This window comes from Botrytis deweyae, assembly GCF_014898535.1.
Source record: "Botrytis deweyae strain B1 chromosome Unknown BDEW_009, whole genome shotgun sequence".
NCBI lineage: Eukaryota > Fungi > Ascomycota > Leotiomycetes > Helotiales > Sclerotiniaceae > Botrytis > Botrytis deweyae.
In genome coordinates this window covers 475,062-489,620 of record NW_024066216.1, presented here as the reverse complement: position 1 = coordinate 489,620, position 14,559 = coordinate 475,062, and the positions used below count along the sequence as shown (strand labels likewise).

The 14,559-nt window shown below is 43.4% G+C and overlaps 1 protein-coding gene across 1 annotated transcript; it reads left to right on the top strand.

Annotated features, from left to right (window-relative positions):
- Positions 1-11,132: 11,132 nt before the first annotated feature.
- Positions 11,133-13,902, top strand: EAE98_004774 (uncharacterized protein; the record flags this gene model as incomplete). Its single annotated transcript, XM_038952395.1, has 2 exons — positions 11,133-11,410; positions 11,511-13,902. The coding sequence occupies 2 exons, from the start codon at positions 11,133-11,135 to the stop codon at positions 13,900-13,902; spliced, it is 2,670 nt and encodes an 889-aa protein (XP_038811045.1).
- Positions 13,903-14,559: the final 657 nt, after the last annotated feature.

Here is a 14,559-nt window from a genome sequence, read left to right as displayed (position 1 = left end):
ACAAATTGAAGTAAATAGGTGAAGTACATACATACCTGGATATCGATTTCATAATATATGACTAAATCTGATAAGATGTTCTCTGAAATGACGCCTTTTAGTCTGTGTGCTGACTATCTAAAGGCACTGCCACAGAAAAATATTTGGACATTCGACCTTTCTTGTGCAGACTTATTCAAAGACATGCTACATTGAACTTACCGGGATGTGGACATGATTTTCCCGATAATCTGAGTGATACAGGGCCGTTCATGATGGGGGCATCTTAAAACATCAAGTCTATCTTAAACCATATCATTCAGATAATATGCGCCAACTCTGTGCTTGCTGTTTCACGAGCTCTAAAAGCGAACAATTGATGCGAGCTTCGACACAACATCAAATTCGACCTGTGTAATATTTATTAACGACTGCCTGAAGATTCGTAACACAGAAATCTTGTGATACCTTATGACGAACTCCCAAGACTGTAGTTTTCTATGGAATGAACCAGAACGACGGCCCTACACACCATGATAGCATAGCATAACTATTCTTCAAGTGCTGATGCTACACGAAAACTGCCACACAATCTTATATAATCATGGCTTCATGTTTTCTTGGTAGTCAGACCCAGCCTTATGATGTAAGGACGTGTTGTTCATAGCGTTCCATATTATCGATGCTCAAAGTTCCTTCTTCCTTCTTCACCCATCCTCCACGGCGCGAAATCCGAGTCCCTCGTCATATTAACATCATGCTCTGATGTTTAACGAGATTTCTGTTCGGACTCAGTCAGCGCCTAATAAGCACCACTTCCAAAAAACAGATTCTATTAGACTTCAAAGTCGCAGGTACTCTTTCTCTCCACCCATAACACTTCAATTACACAGTGCTAGCCTTCAGAAGGGGCCCTCCGTTCAAGCGAGAGCTTTTCTTGAATACTGGGAAGAATCCCATGAACCACCGTCTCACTTCAAGCGATACTGGAGGTTCTGAATACCGAGTATCCTCGGCGTTCTGGAGCAAATCTTGGATCCGCTCTCAAACAATACACGCGGACCTTGAGAGACAGATTTTTTCTGTTTCGCGGAAAATAAAACAGCACGAATAAAAGGACCTATTCCGAATACAACCTAGCGACAAGCTCCAGGTACCTTCTAACTTTCAAGATACATACTAATAATACTCTGAATGTGGAGAAGAATTTACAAAGGAGAAGACATAAGAAGTTTGGGAATGACCAAACTATAATTGTACAGGTTACAATCAAGTGTTCGGCTTCTTCTAATTTTCACCTCTAGTCTCATCTCTTCTTATTATCGAGTATCTACCGAGGGCTCTCTGTTTGTTTTGCATCCCATATTCATTTGATCGCACAATTACTGGCATTATGGCCCCGCCCCATTCTCTAGCTACAACTCAGAGTGTGATGAGTTCTTGTCTCATGGCACTTGTCTATAGTTCAAATGTTACTCATCAGTCCACCAGTAGCATACGAACTGAAGGGACACTGCAAAAATGGACTTATGAACATCTCTTGAAAAATCAGCTCTTATATTTTAGGAATTGTTACAATTAGGTATTCATATGAGATGAGACAATAGATCCATAGATTCTGATATCAAACGACCAAAGAATAAATTTGTTATAAATTTCGATGGTTAGGAAGTGTCCCATCAATCCATGCACCCACTGGTGGTCTCGATATTCACCATCAATGACTCGAGGGTCTTGTCATGGAAGGTCCATACTGGTGAGGTATCAATCTGAGCAAGGTCATCCCATGATACCTTAATAATTAAGGATTTAGAGAACACAAGCAATGAAGACCAAACAAAATTGGCCAGCATCGAATGAGTTAAATACCTGTTTAGATCTATCTCGTTAGCACTCTCCAGCATAAGGTCATTTCAACATACTCGGAAGGACAACAACCTGTCCTCACTAAGCACAAATCAAGTTTCATTCAATCACGACTGAAACTTTGCTTCTGTTGCACCATATTGTGCTAGGATATGGGAGCAATCTATTTTATCAAGCAACTTCCTTTGGTTCTATTTGTTACGGAGGACAAAAGATCCTGGCCTTTCAACATCGGCCGACAACGCGCGAGAAAGTCAGCAACGTTTAGTTACTCAAGAACGTCTGAGAAAGAGCCTGGCTACGCCCCTCCCCGACGGCGCACAGGAAAAAGAGAAGAGATCAGATCGAGGATCGCGTCATGATGTCATCGCGAAAGCTAGCTATTCACATTATAGCCTCATCTTATCGAGTTATAGCCGAGCAGGGAGTTTTTCTCCTGAAGCCTACACATCGACTTGGTGTGCCAATCATTGCTCATGATTGCAATAACTTGCTTCTGGTCAGATCTACTTTCCTTCGAGGCCCAGAAAATAAGCAGGCGTAAGGATCTGCCTAGCGACGCATCATCAAGCCAAATTAATAGCCACTAGATTCTTCCAGAATGTTATATCCATGGGCTGAGAGTCACCCACATAGCAACTGTTGGCGGCCAGACCATCTTAACACAAGGCCTCGGCCTGTTTTCATGCAAAAGGTTCTGAATCAATTCACCGAAATTCCTTTTTATCGGGTACATACAGATTGCTTAAGAGGGCCGATTCTCACGCGCTCATCCGATTCGCATTACTTGCACATCACCATCCCAGCAGTTGATGTTGTGTTATCTGTCTGCTTTTTATATATATCTTAGCCATGCCAATCGGCGTCGATAACCAAATAGAAGTTTGGGTCTACCCCCGCTTTTTAGCATAATATTGCTTTTGAAACAGTACTGGCGTGTAACATTGATATTTGCACAAGTCATGCTACTATCTATGTACTTTGGACCAACACACACGATACTATTGTGCTGGTAGAAAAGTATTGTTTACATTCGACTTGATTGTGTCTACTGGCCTGGAATAATGAGGCAGCGATTTGCCGATTAAACTTAAGTTCTAGCATCACTCTTGAAACCAAGGCGCTAATCATCTTTCTGTCGAAGCGAACAGGAGCCTATCATTAGCCACAAACAAGGCCAAAGTGCTTGGGATAATGTCCACGATTTATGTGATTTTCGAGGTTGCAGTTTGATGCCCTACTTCTTAAAATACAGCCATAGAATTTTAGCAGTTACACTTCCTGTTTGTACTCCAATGGGAGCTGGGAAATGGAGCAGGGATTGAGATAACACATCTAACTTTCAATAATCTCGTCTTTAACCGAACCATACTTGCACATTTTGGCACAATGAAATGGTTGCCTCACTGCATGTTACTTCTTTCTATCACTTATAAGGTCTTGGGTGACGCCCCCAATTTTACCTCGAGTACTGCTCCTTGTTCGGCTAGGGTTGTGTAAGGTACCGCAATTATGCTCAGATTGTGACTGCGGGGAACGACTGGGTGATAGCGGGCCAATTCGACGCCCTGAAATGCATTACGCTCCCAATGCAATGTTTGTAACCTTTATTTGAAATGGTCAATCATGCATAGATCACGTGTAGACCATTTCTCGTGATGCGGAATAGATCTATGAGGCTTCCGAACGCCCTGCCATCAACTCACAAATCCATAATTTAATCAATATCCCATTTCAACTTCTGGCAAGGCAGACTTCATTTTCTATCGAAAGTCTGGTATGCCGCGGTTCGAGAGGCTCGGGCCGAAGCCTGTGATCTCTACCTACCTAGGTAGCAATTGTTAATCTCGAGACGGTAATGCTATGCTACTCGTCGCCCTAATAACTCACCGAGGACGCAGATATCGATTGTAGACTGTTCAAATCCTAGGGCAGCCTGACCCAGCATTGCGATGGCGGTGGGTAGGCCAATTTTATCGTCGCACGTGTAAATTCGATAGCCAGTGTCTCCACGTCCATGTTTAAGGCGATATCAAATGCATGACTTTAGGTTATACACCGAGACACAATATGGAGAAGTCATTGATCTGAAAAGCGACACAGACTAGCGGTGAGAGACTGGGCGAGACAACAATGCAGGAACAGCGAGCCACATTGCAAAATAGAACAGGAAAGCCTGCGGGCATGCACCTAAATTGCGTTGGTAGTTTTCAGAAAGCTTTCAACTATAAGACCTCTCCTCGCTGGCTTCAGCCCAAAAATGAATTATTGTGGTCTTCTCGGGCAAAATTGCCAATCACCGAACACTCTTAGAAAAAGGCAACCAACCACCCGATGAGGCTCCGAACAGATCATAAATCGCAGGAGAGTTTTGGGTATAAATCATTCAACCAACGTAGCCGGAAGTACACTCAGGAGAGGAGGTTCCCAGTACAATTCTATGAGACCGTCTCAAAGACCCTGACCTAAGTTCGCAACAAGATGCCCAATACCCTAATATTGAAAGACATGTTCAATGCGGCACCATCAGATACGAAACTGCATAATTTGACCAAAGATGTCAGAAAATTTGAATGAAAGATTGTTAACTTTGTATCAACGTGCTGATTGTTGATTGTGCCCCAATTATCAAGCGATAATGTCGTAGCTCAATTGCCGTATGCCAAACTTCGAAACATTCGACATCAAGTCTCAATCCAATTCGTGATACTTTCTATAATCAGGAACTCTTTGGGTACCCCTTCGTACCCAACGTACCTACCCAACGTAAGCATCTCAACGCCCAAATATGAATGAGTGGAGATTCTCATAGCCACTCCAGTATCCAGCAGATATCGGAGTGCAACGAAGCATAGTAAATGCATTTGATATAGTCAATATTGTGTAGTCGTGACATGTATTGTATGGCACTTCGTGTCAGAACGTTGAAATTCAATATTGCCCTTTATAGCCTAGAAAACACCAATGATGTCTGCCATCATGGTATGATCCCAAGAAAGGCCATAAACATCAGAGTTCCCAAACCCAAATTCACTTCATCGAATAAATTGAATTACAACTCATTCACGGCAAGAATAGGGGAAACTAGCTTTCAAGTTGACAGCCCTGTCTTGTGCGCCACATCAAATCACGAATGCATCAGAGAAGAAATGAAATGTGAATTAAGTTTACAACTCACCAACTATGATGAGATGCAGAAACACTGTTTTATTGTGAACAACTGTTGCATTCGTTCCATCCTGCCATATGCATTGATTGCGCCGGAGTGCTTGGGATTGTTGTGAGGTCGTTGATATCCCATCACGAGTTGGAACTTGAGTAACCCAAGTACCACAGTAGGCTCGGAAAGATGAGAGGATTTAATGGGAGTCCGCAAGGATTCAAATGATTGGCCTAATCGTGGGTGTGTGAACGTCAGTACATTGTAAGACTTTGATTTCGGGGTAAATTTCTAAAAACCATGAACAAAAGAAATGTTCTTGTTGGAATCACGTGGCAATATGAGCCAATGAGGCAACCACGTGATCGATAAAGCATTTTTGGGCGTCTCTTTGGGCATGCGAATACGATATCAAACAAATACGGTTATAATTACGAGAGTACCCCCACCTTTGAGTTCTCGCTATACCACACACGATCTCCGTTCATGTTGTCTTGGCCGCTTGTATCTTCAATCGATAACTACTGCGTTGATGTTGTGCACGCACAAGCACAACATTGGAGTTCATGCGCGTTCAGGTACTCGTGCGGCCAGAAAGTATGCAACTCCGGCGCTATGAAAACCAGGTTAGTCCTCTTGTATTTTACCATCTTGTGGTATGTGCATCTAGCGTCGGAGTTGCATACTTTCTGGCAGCACGAGTACATGTCGGACTGGTTTAATCTTCTGTAACATGTTTCTCTAACCCGATACTGTACGACATTTGTCGGCCTGTGAGGATATCTACATGGCACCAGTAATTGCAATTTGGTTTGATAATTGTTCAAAGGCAGAATTTGGTGCTACATGAGGCATTTTCGAGTGTCATGTCTCAATTTTTGTATGTCTAAGGGAACAACTGTCCTACCTTGTACAATGTAATCCTTTTCCGGTGTTGTTTAGCACTCAGTATTCTGGTTCAACGCGCGTGTAATGCGATACTTCAGTTGTAGTGCACATGTTATGCTGTGCAGGTTCTCGTTTGTGCTAATATTAACACTCCAGAACCATATGCAGCAACTTTGGCCACTAGACGGACCCGAAATCTGGTGTGGTAGGTCTAGAATGATGCTGTGCTTAACCCCACGTCCCGGATAGTGGAATGATGGCAGGTTATAGCTAGCCTCACGTATGGCAACATCATAGGGCGGGTAGCTATATCTGGGCATATCCTCCTTCGAAGAAGCTTAAGCTCTCAAAGCAGAATCTCCTTCAGAGGGGCGTGTGTCTTGAATTCCCGCAATCCATACTTTCAGTGGTATAACCGGTAATTCAATGGCAAATCCCAGCTTGATGGGGTATATCATTTATCACATTGAGCGCGGTCACAAGCATGCAATATCGGAAGAGTTGTTTTAACACAACGCGAGGCAAATTTTATAATGCCAATCGGGCATCAACTTGTAGCAAGAAGAGCATATTTTCAGTGTAAATAAAACAGCAGACGTCATCGAAGCCGTATCAACCCGATCCAATATCGTGATGCTGTTCTTTCAGGGCGGCAAATCAAACACCTGCAATCTCAGGCTCTTCATCACCATTGGCGGCAGTGTTACAAAACACGAGCCTGAGTCTCGAAAGTCTCGAAATTCGATCATCGACCAAGTATTGAGCATGGGTGAATGAATTTCTGAGTGGGCTCAATTTTGACTTAATCTAAAACGCCAGCCAGAGAAATTCAATTTTCCAAGGAGCAAGACCGTTTTTGACCACAGGGTTTCTAGCCTGGATTTTTGAAGGACTCGCAAAGCATGGGTTTTGAAATTTCTTAGCCGCATATACGGATGAATGCATCTCATATCTTTCTACTATCCTCCACGCAACCACACAATGTCTACTGGCCCCACAATCTATCGACACAAGGCCTCGTTTCAACAGTCATATTGAAAGCACTAGTATGGGACTTCCGTATTGTGGACCCTGGGAGATGAATATTCAGCAGCTTGCCTGAATGAGTCATTATAATTCCCAGCTAGGTCAGCAGCAGTTTCCGGTGATCATTCGTTATGAGGCTCAAAGATTGGCCAAGAAAGTAACACCGAGAGCAATTTTAAGATGACAGGAGGCCTATAAATGTGATCTTCAGAGTCTCCAGTTTTCTACACCATTCCTAGCTATGCTGTTGCCTACTTCCTTTCCAATTTCTGTCAGCTGAAAAGGGCACCTCGACGCGCAACAGGCATCTCGATGCGACGGTATCGCAAAGGCGAACAAGCTAAACAGATTCTAGCAAGCATGGACAGTGCGATGATGCACTATCGATATTCACCGTGTCTGGGAAATTGATACATTGGCTATGACTGATCGCGCTTGAAACGAATACGATCTTCTGCCACACTCCAAGGAAGCCGATATTGGATGACAAAGTTGGTGATAGCCAATTTACTGGGTCACAGTCATTCGAAGAATAACAAAGATGACATTCCAGCGTTGATCTCCAGGGGCCGTAATATAGTTATCTAAGCATTGGGATTCGACAGACAGTCAGTCTTGAGAACATGATTAGTCCAGAACAAGCGTTAGCAAAACAGAGGATTGCGTATTGAACGTTGCCTGGGCTTTCCATAGGCGGTAATCAAGCTGTAGAAACTAAGACAACTTCTTTCAGTTGGTTAGCTGATCGAGGATGCAGTATGACAAACCAAAAGGGAGCATACTCGTAGAGTCAAGACCGAGGGGCAACATGGTAATCAGAGACATATTCATAGATCGAAGAGGTGTTACAAATTACAATATGATTTGAAAGCCAATGCGCCGAAAAAAATTCTTCTCAGGGGAGCATTGCAAAGTGGCGAGAACGCCACCCCAAGCCCAGCGGAACTTGGTTACCAGCGTAGAAGTGGAAAAGCGATCTTGTCAATATCGCGATTGTCGCATGATTGGTCTCATTGAAAAAAAAAATATTAATTTACAGATAGATTTCCAAAAAATTTACTCCAAAAATTCTTCGCCATCCCACACAGCCTCAGAGTCGGCTCAGTTGGGGGTACCGAAGCAGGGATTATATTTACGTTCCCTCAATGGATGATTCATCCACACTTGAATTTAAAGAGATATAATTGGCCGCTATCCCTGCATCAGCCAACAGCCACACCAGTAATTCGGTTGCGCGGGAACGTTGGCAGACTTACCATTTGCCTGCGATACACAAAACTGGAATTTTCACTTCGCTTGGCGGACAAATGTTCGCAAAGGTGCTTCGGATTTGCAGCGAGCATAAACGGATTATTGATTCCCAAGGAGCGGGAAGCGAGCGGAAGAAAATGAGTGATGAAGGATTTATCATGCAATTCTAGACGGGAGGATTACTCCCCTCCTCCGGATTTCACCGGTGCGCTTAAGTCCGCGAAAACAGGTGATATTTACCATGCCACCGTCACGATATTATAAAGCGAAAGTCACCTTTCTACTGTAAGGCAAACAACGCTTATGCTCTGGAAAGTCTCCAATGGAAACCGGATATAAATAGGGGAGCTTACAAACGGAATAGTGGCAAGAAGCATGCTCCCGTGATTGCTGACCTGATGCGCCAGTTATACGGATGTCAGTTAGGAAACATGAAATCATACTTGTACCACAGAATATAATTCTGGTAAACATGGGTAAGCGCAGATGCGCGGTGTGCGAATGGACTAACGCGCATAGATCTGCATGTCGGGCCTGCGCGTTTGTTGTGACAAAGAAAGAAGAGCAATCTCTAAGGTAACATTCTTAAACCCACTTCTAAGTTTCACTATCATGAAACGTTTGCATCTTTAATCGGGCTTTGTCAAACACTTGCGTGAGTGGGTGGCTGAAAAAATACAAATGCTGGGCAAACCTTGAAGTATTCGCGTCTTTAACCCAGCCTCAATATCTTCGTAGCCAGCTTACGAAGCTTGACAAAATTATCATCTGAGAGAATTTACTTCGGGCACGTACTCTGAATCATCAGTTTTGCTGTGTCTAAAAATGGCGAGTGAGCCGCGCATGAATCACGACAAGGCTCTTAATCAACTGAGATACTTTTGTCCGATTAGATCCAAGATTCAGCTTAAGCCCTGCAATCTGATATCCCCCGGGAAAAGAAGCAATTCTGCAAACAATCATGATAGTCCAGGATCTTAGGACAAGGAGCATGCCTCATATGTTCTGAATAAGAAAACATGGCATCAACGCCGACCTTAATTTCGACATGATATACCAAAGATGTCTGAAAATACGACACCGAGCTGAGATACTTCCACAACTACTGATGAATTTCCAGCGCATAATAAAGCATCAAAGACTCAAATCCTCAGAGCGGTGAAAACAAACTTTATTCACTAACTTCGATCACTGTCTCCTTAGCGATCTGTGCTGCACTTGCTCACAGAGGCTCACATGTAATGAAGGATTGAAGGCAGACAAAACAACATAATTAAAGTTCCTTCAGTTTGAGAAAAATTGGTCACCTGGTAAGTGTTTTAAATATCAAGTCTTGATGTGAGTGATGTGCCTAGTCACCAGGCAAGGACTCGGCAAAGACTCCTCCCGAAACTTTGTCTTAACGCGCCTGGATTCCTGAACGCCATATATGAACAGTGTTAAGAAATTAATGGTCTATTTCTACGCGTTTGTAAAGTGTCAAATGCGTAATTTTCGATGGAAGAAATGACCTTGACGAGGAAGCTGTTATGGGTCTGAAACATACTCCGCCATCAAGGCGCCCGTCCCTAATCATCTGAATCCTTCTCAACTACGACGATCCAACTGTAGGTGGGTAAGCAGAGTGAGTCAATTCCTCTGTTTTCGTGAGGAATTGACTACTTGAAATCCAACGAGTTGGTTCCAATCTTGAGGATGAGATGTGAGATAATGTTGTTGGAAAGGGGCGTAAACGAAAGATCTGACAGTAGTCGTGTAGCGTCAAAAGATGAAATTAGAGCTGAGCATCTTACTAGACTACTTCGCTACAGCATGTACAACAGTTACCTCGCTGGCGGACTGTCTTACTGTATCTACGCTCGTAAGTCGTAAAATGATAAATAGATTGCGAGAATGTAAATGTGAAATGTGTAGAGGCAAGATCTGATGATGAAGGAAGGAGAAGTGGATATGAGCCCTTGGGCAGATATCTATAGAGGTCTTGTGTCAAGCTGAAGCTACGGGACTTGGGACCTCAAACTACAACGTCAATGGTTTGGACAGCAGAGGCGAACCTGAGCTGAGTATGAAAACAGAAAGGAGCTTAGCCTTATGGAAGAAAGGATGGAATATCTAAGACTGAGGCTGAAGAGATTTCATAACAGACTTGACAGAATATGGGGACAGGCTGAGAGCTGTTTAGATGTGCGAGCTCGATTGGGATTACCTAACTTTGTAGTACCTTGACGGTCCATATGCAAGATAGACAGACTGTGTCCCGGTTAAGCAAATTGGTGCACATATTAATAAGATAGCAACAGCCTCAGGTAGGTAGGTAGTAGTCATGGAAGGAAAATGATGTTTATACCACAAATATTCCAGCAAAATAATTAGACGAGTAAATTCAAGACAGATAACTTGTGCTTCTTGTAAATATACATACATATCATACCTATATATCTCTGTATATATTCAGTCTTTCAGATGTCGTATCTCATGTTCATCAATCTAATAAATCTACATCAAATTATACGAGTTACATACCTAGGACTAACAAGCAGTGATCACTTCCCTATAGCTCGGTGACTGTTTTAGTGGGGGAAGAACTCACCGAATATAATGGTTTGCAAAATGGGTTGCAATGGTTCGCATTTTTGCCTAAATCTTCCAGCCCGGTCAAGATTCTCCATTTACTCAATGGACGCGGCTCAAAAAAAGTCTTCATATATATGAAGGACATTTAAACAGCTAAATATCTATTCCTTCATCAAGAAGCCAATTCTACTCTATTCTATCGCTGTGCATTTTGAACATTCAATGAGTCTTATACCCAATTGATTCACTCCTGCTATCGCATGTATTTGTCACTATCGAAACCTTAAAATCAAGGCACATGTCCAATTACTTATCAGACCATCGCCCAACTCCGAACCCAGGCCGGTACGTCAATGTCATGTTGAAATAACCCGCTCAAATTCTAACCATGTCTCGACGACATCAATCTCGAAATGGTACTAACAAGAATTCAGAAATGAACAGACCAAAAGCAGATGTAAGCGATCTATGGATACAACACCAGCGCAGAAACACAAAAACAACTAAATCCTGGGCCTGCATATACTGTCCGGAGCGCAAGATATGTCATTCCGAAACAGACTTGTGGAACCATGCAGAAAAAGAGCATCACGACAAGATTCCATCAGATCAAGATGCACTGGATCAATTTCGAAAATCTTATGAGAGTAATAGTGCATTGAAGAGGTTAGTAGATCCGCTGATAATTATATCTGTGGGGGCGAGATCATGCAAGGCTGTGTGCTACCAATAAAATGGAAAAGTAAGGCTGACTTAGAGCACAAAGACCGACGAAGGACGATGCTCAATCCCGGAAGCCCTCAAATAATGAGGCGTCTACTGCTCAAGCAGGCGCACCATCTCCACACTTACAGTCTAAGAGACCCTTAAATTCACCCCAGCCAACTCGATCGCTTTCTGGCCTTCAAGCTTTGAACTTGGGACCAAATGAGGATAATACGATGGAGGATGAAGAAATCACAACAGACCAGCCACGCAAAAGAGCTGCCGTCGGAGATGGTATATCAGCAGGTTCAGCATCGCCATTCCGAGAACACTCAAGTTCACCCCCACCGCGAAGATCTTTAGCTCGACCGACTTCTGGACCAATTTCCGCAGAAGACACGGAGACTCGCCGACAGGCTACCAAGGGACAACTGTGGACTCCCGATCAAGACTCCCCGTTCACAAGGTCATCCTTTGATCCCTCCAACATTGCTTCGATCCAAGCATCAAGATCTCGAGCTCAAGCGTACAGACCGGCGAATCGAAGAACCGCGAAACCATCTACACCCCAAAGTACATCTCGATCAGCACCACATACGAACCACCATCAGCAGCAGCAGCAGCAGCAGCAGCAGCAACAACAACAACATCATCATGCTCAGGCCAACACCCCATCCGCAATCTTACCCAATAGAACAGTGCCAGAAATTGAACCAAGACCTCAAAGTGAAGAGTACAACATAATTCTTCAGCCAGAGACAAGGCCCATCTCTCAAGAGCAACTTGTAGCAGAGGTCAAAGGCATATATGCTGGACTTGTAATGGTTGAGGCTAAGTGTATCGAGGTTGATAACAAGCAAGCTACGCTTGTGCAGGGTGATCCTCCTACGCAACCGAGGCTTAATAATGAACAATGGCAAGCCCTCATTGCATTGCATCGCACTTTACTTCACGAGCATCATGATTTTTTCCTAGCCTCTCAACATCCATCTGCTAGTCCTGCTTTACGTAGACTAGCATCGAAATACGCTATGCCTGCTAGAATGTGGCGGCATGGTATCCATTCATTCTTAGAATTGCTCAGACATCGGCTACCTGCCTCGCTTGACCACATGCTTGCATTCATATATTTAGCATATTCCATGATGGCATTGTTATACGAAACAGTGCCAGCTTTCGAAGATACTTGGATTGAGTGCTTGGGAGATCTAGGAAGATACAGAATGGCCATTGAGGATGACGATATCAGAGATAGAGAGGTTTGGACTGGTGTCGCACGTCATTGGTATTCGAAGGCTTCCGATAAAGCCCCAACGACTGGTAGGCTATATCACCATCTTGCTATTCTAGCACGCCCAAATGCTCTCCAACAATTGTATTACTATGCAAAATCTTTGTGTGTTGTTGTGCCCTTCACCTCTGCACGAGAATCGATACTTACACTCTTCGACCCTGTCCTTCATGCTGAGAATGGACACGGCCAATGTCGATTACCCTCTTTGGATGCTGCATTCATTCGAGCCCATGGACATTTATTTACAAACAGGGCCATAGAGAGGTTTGAACCCGCAGTACAAGAATTCCTCGCACTACTTGATAGCCAAATTGGTCGGGTAACCAAAAAATTCATGGAGCAAGGCTGCCACATTGCTATCTCCAACAACGTTGCAATGTTAGGTTTCGCGTCTAAAGAAAATCCTCTGATGACAGCTATTGCGCCTTCCTCAGCTAAAGAAGTCGACGTTGATATGGATGAGTCTCGAGACGAATCCTCTCCTTCTATGATAGCATTCAGACACGCACAGAACCTCAGTTATTCAACATTAGAGATCGTACTACAAAGAATAGGCGATCCCAATGTACTTCCCTTTATTCATGTTTCTCTTGTTTTCTTGTTTCGCATGTCTCAGTTTTCGGGCGCAATGGATCTTTTGGCACCGGCGTTTCCATGGCAATCTCTAGCAATCATGCTCAATACGTTACTCAAATCTTACAAGTCCCTCAGCCGTATTGAGGATGATAAGTTCCCACTACCAGAGAAGGATGACGTCCGGCCATTTCCGGAAGACTACGGAATGCGCGGGTTATTATGGTCAGAAAAATACTTCCCCGAAAAATGGTTTCTCAATGAGAAAACTGATGAAGAAGAGAAATATCACGAGCTTGCATCTATGCTGGAGCAAAGAAAAGAACGCATACTGTGGTTAGCTTGTCGCATTGCTGATGCTGGCCCATGGATCATCTTCGATAGTTCCAAGCCAGAATTTTCTGTCCAGGGTAGTCATGCAGAGTTGGAGTTCTCAAAATCACGATCCATGACCTTTGCTTCAGCAACCACTAATGATAGCCTTCCAAGAACAGAAACTTGGTCAACCGTAGAAACTAATCTTGATGCTGAAGAAGAAATGTCGTCGGCCACGATGACTGCGGCAGATACATCACCAAAAGATTGAGTCACAGACGGAAGCAAGGATATCAGTCAAAACCTAAGCAAGCTACAGGGCTGAAGACACCATAAAAGGTTGATGATGATAGTACCCTACTAAACTGTTGGTATGTGCTACAGCAAGCAGCTTCAGAAGTACATTGAGCCTGATTAAAATGTACAGATTACTTCAGAGGAAGTCATTCAACACACTTCCTGAGATATATGGAAGATATCAGCGCCCAGAGAGTGGTCTTCGCGGACAATTTTGTGAGCGGTGGTGGTGGTACAAGCTTTCAGGCATCCAAATAACATATGGTCTTTTATCTGGTGTCAGGATGGGGAATTTGGTTTCATTCATGATCCAAATATCGAAGCATGTTGATATGATCATCTTCACTCTCCTACGAGCATAAACATATCATACGTTTGTTTCCTTTTTCAATTCTTCTTTTCAGTCTTCTTGGCTGTAACTATCGAGGCTGGGCTCTCATATTTCAATTTTAATGCAGCCATGAGAATCATGATTGATGAATTTACGCACATACTGATATTTTTGAAGATTGGTGAAAACATTTTGAGCGAGTTGCTGTGAACGAATTGTGCGCTCTACGGAGAACTGCTTTACTGATCGATCCAGCAAGCAACCCTACGCAGCATGAACCCAAATAAAGAAGCTTCAAAT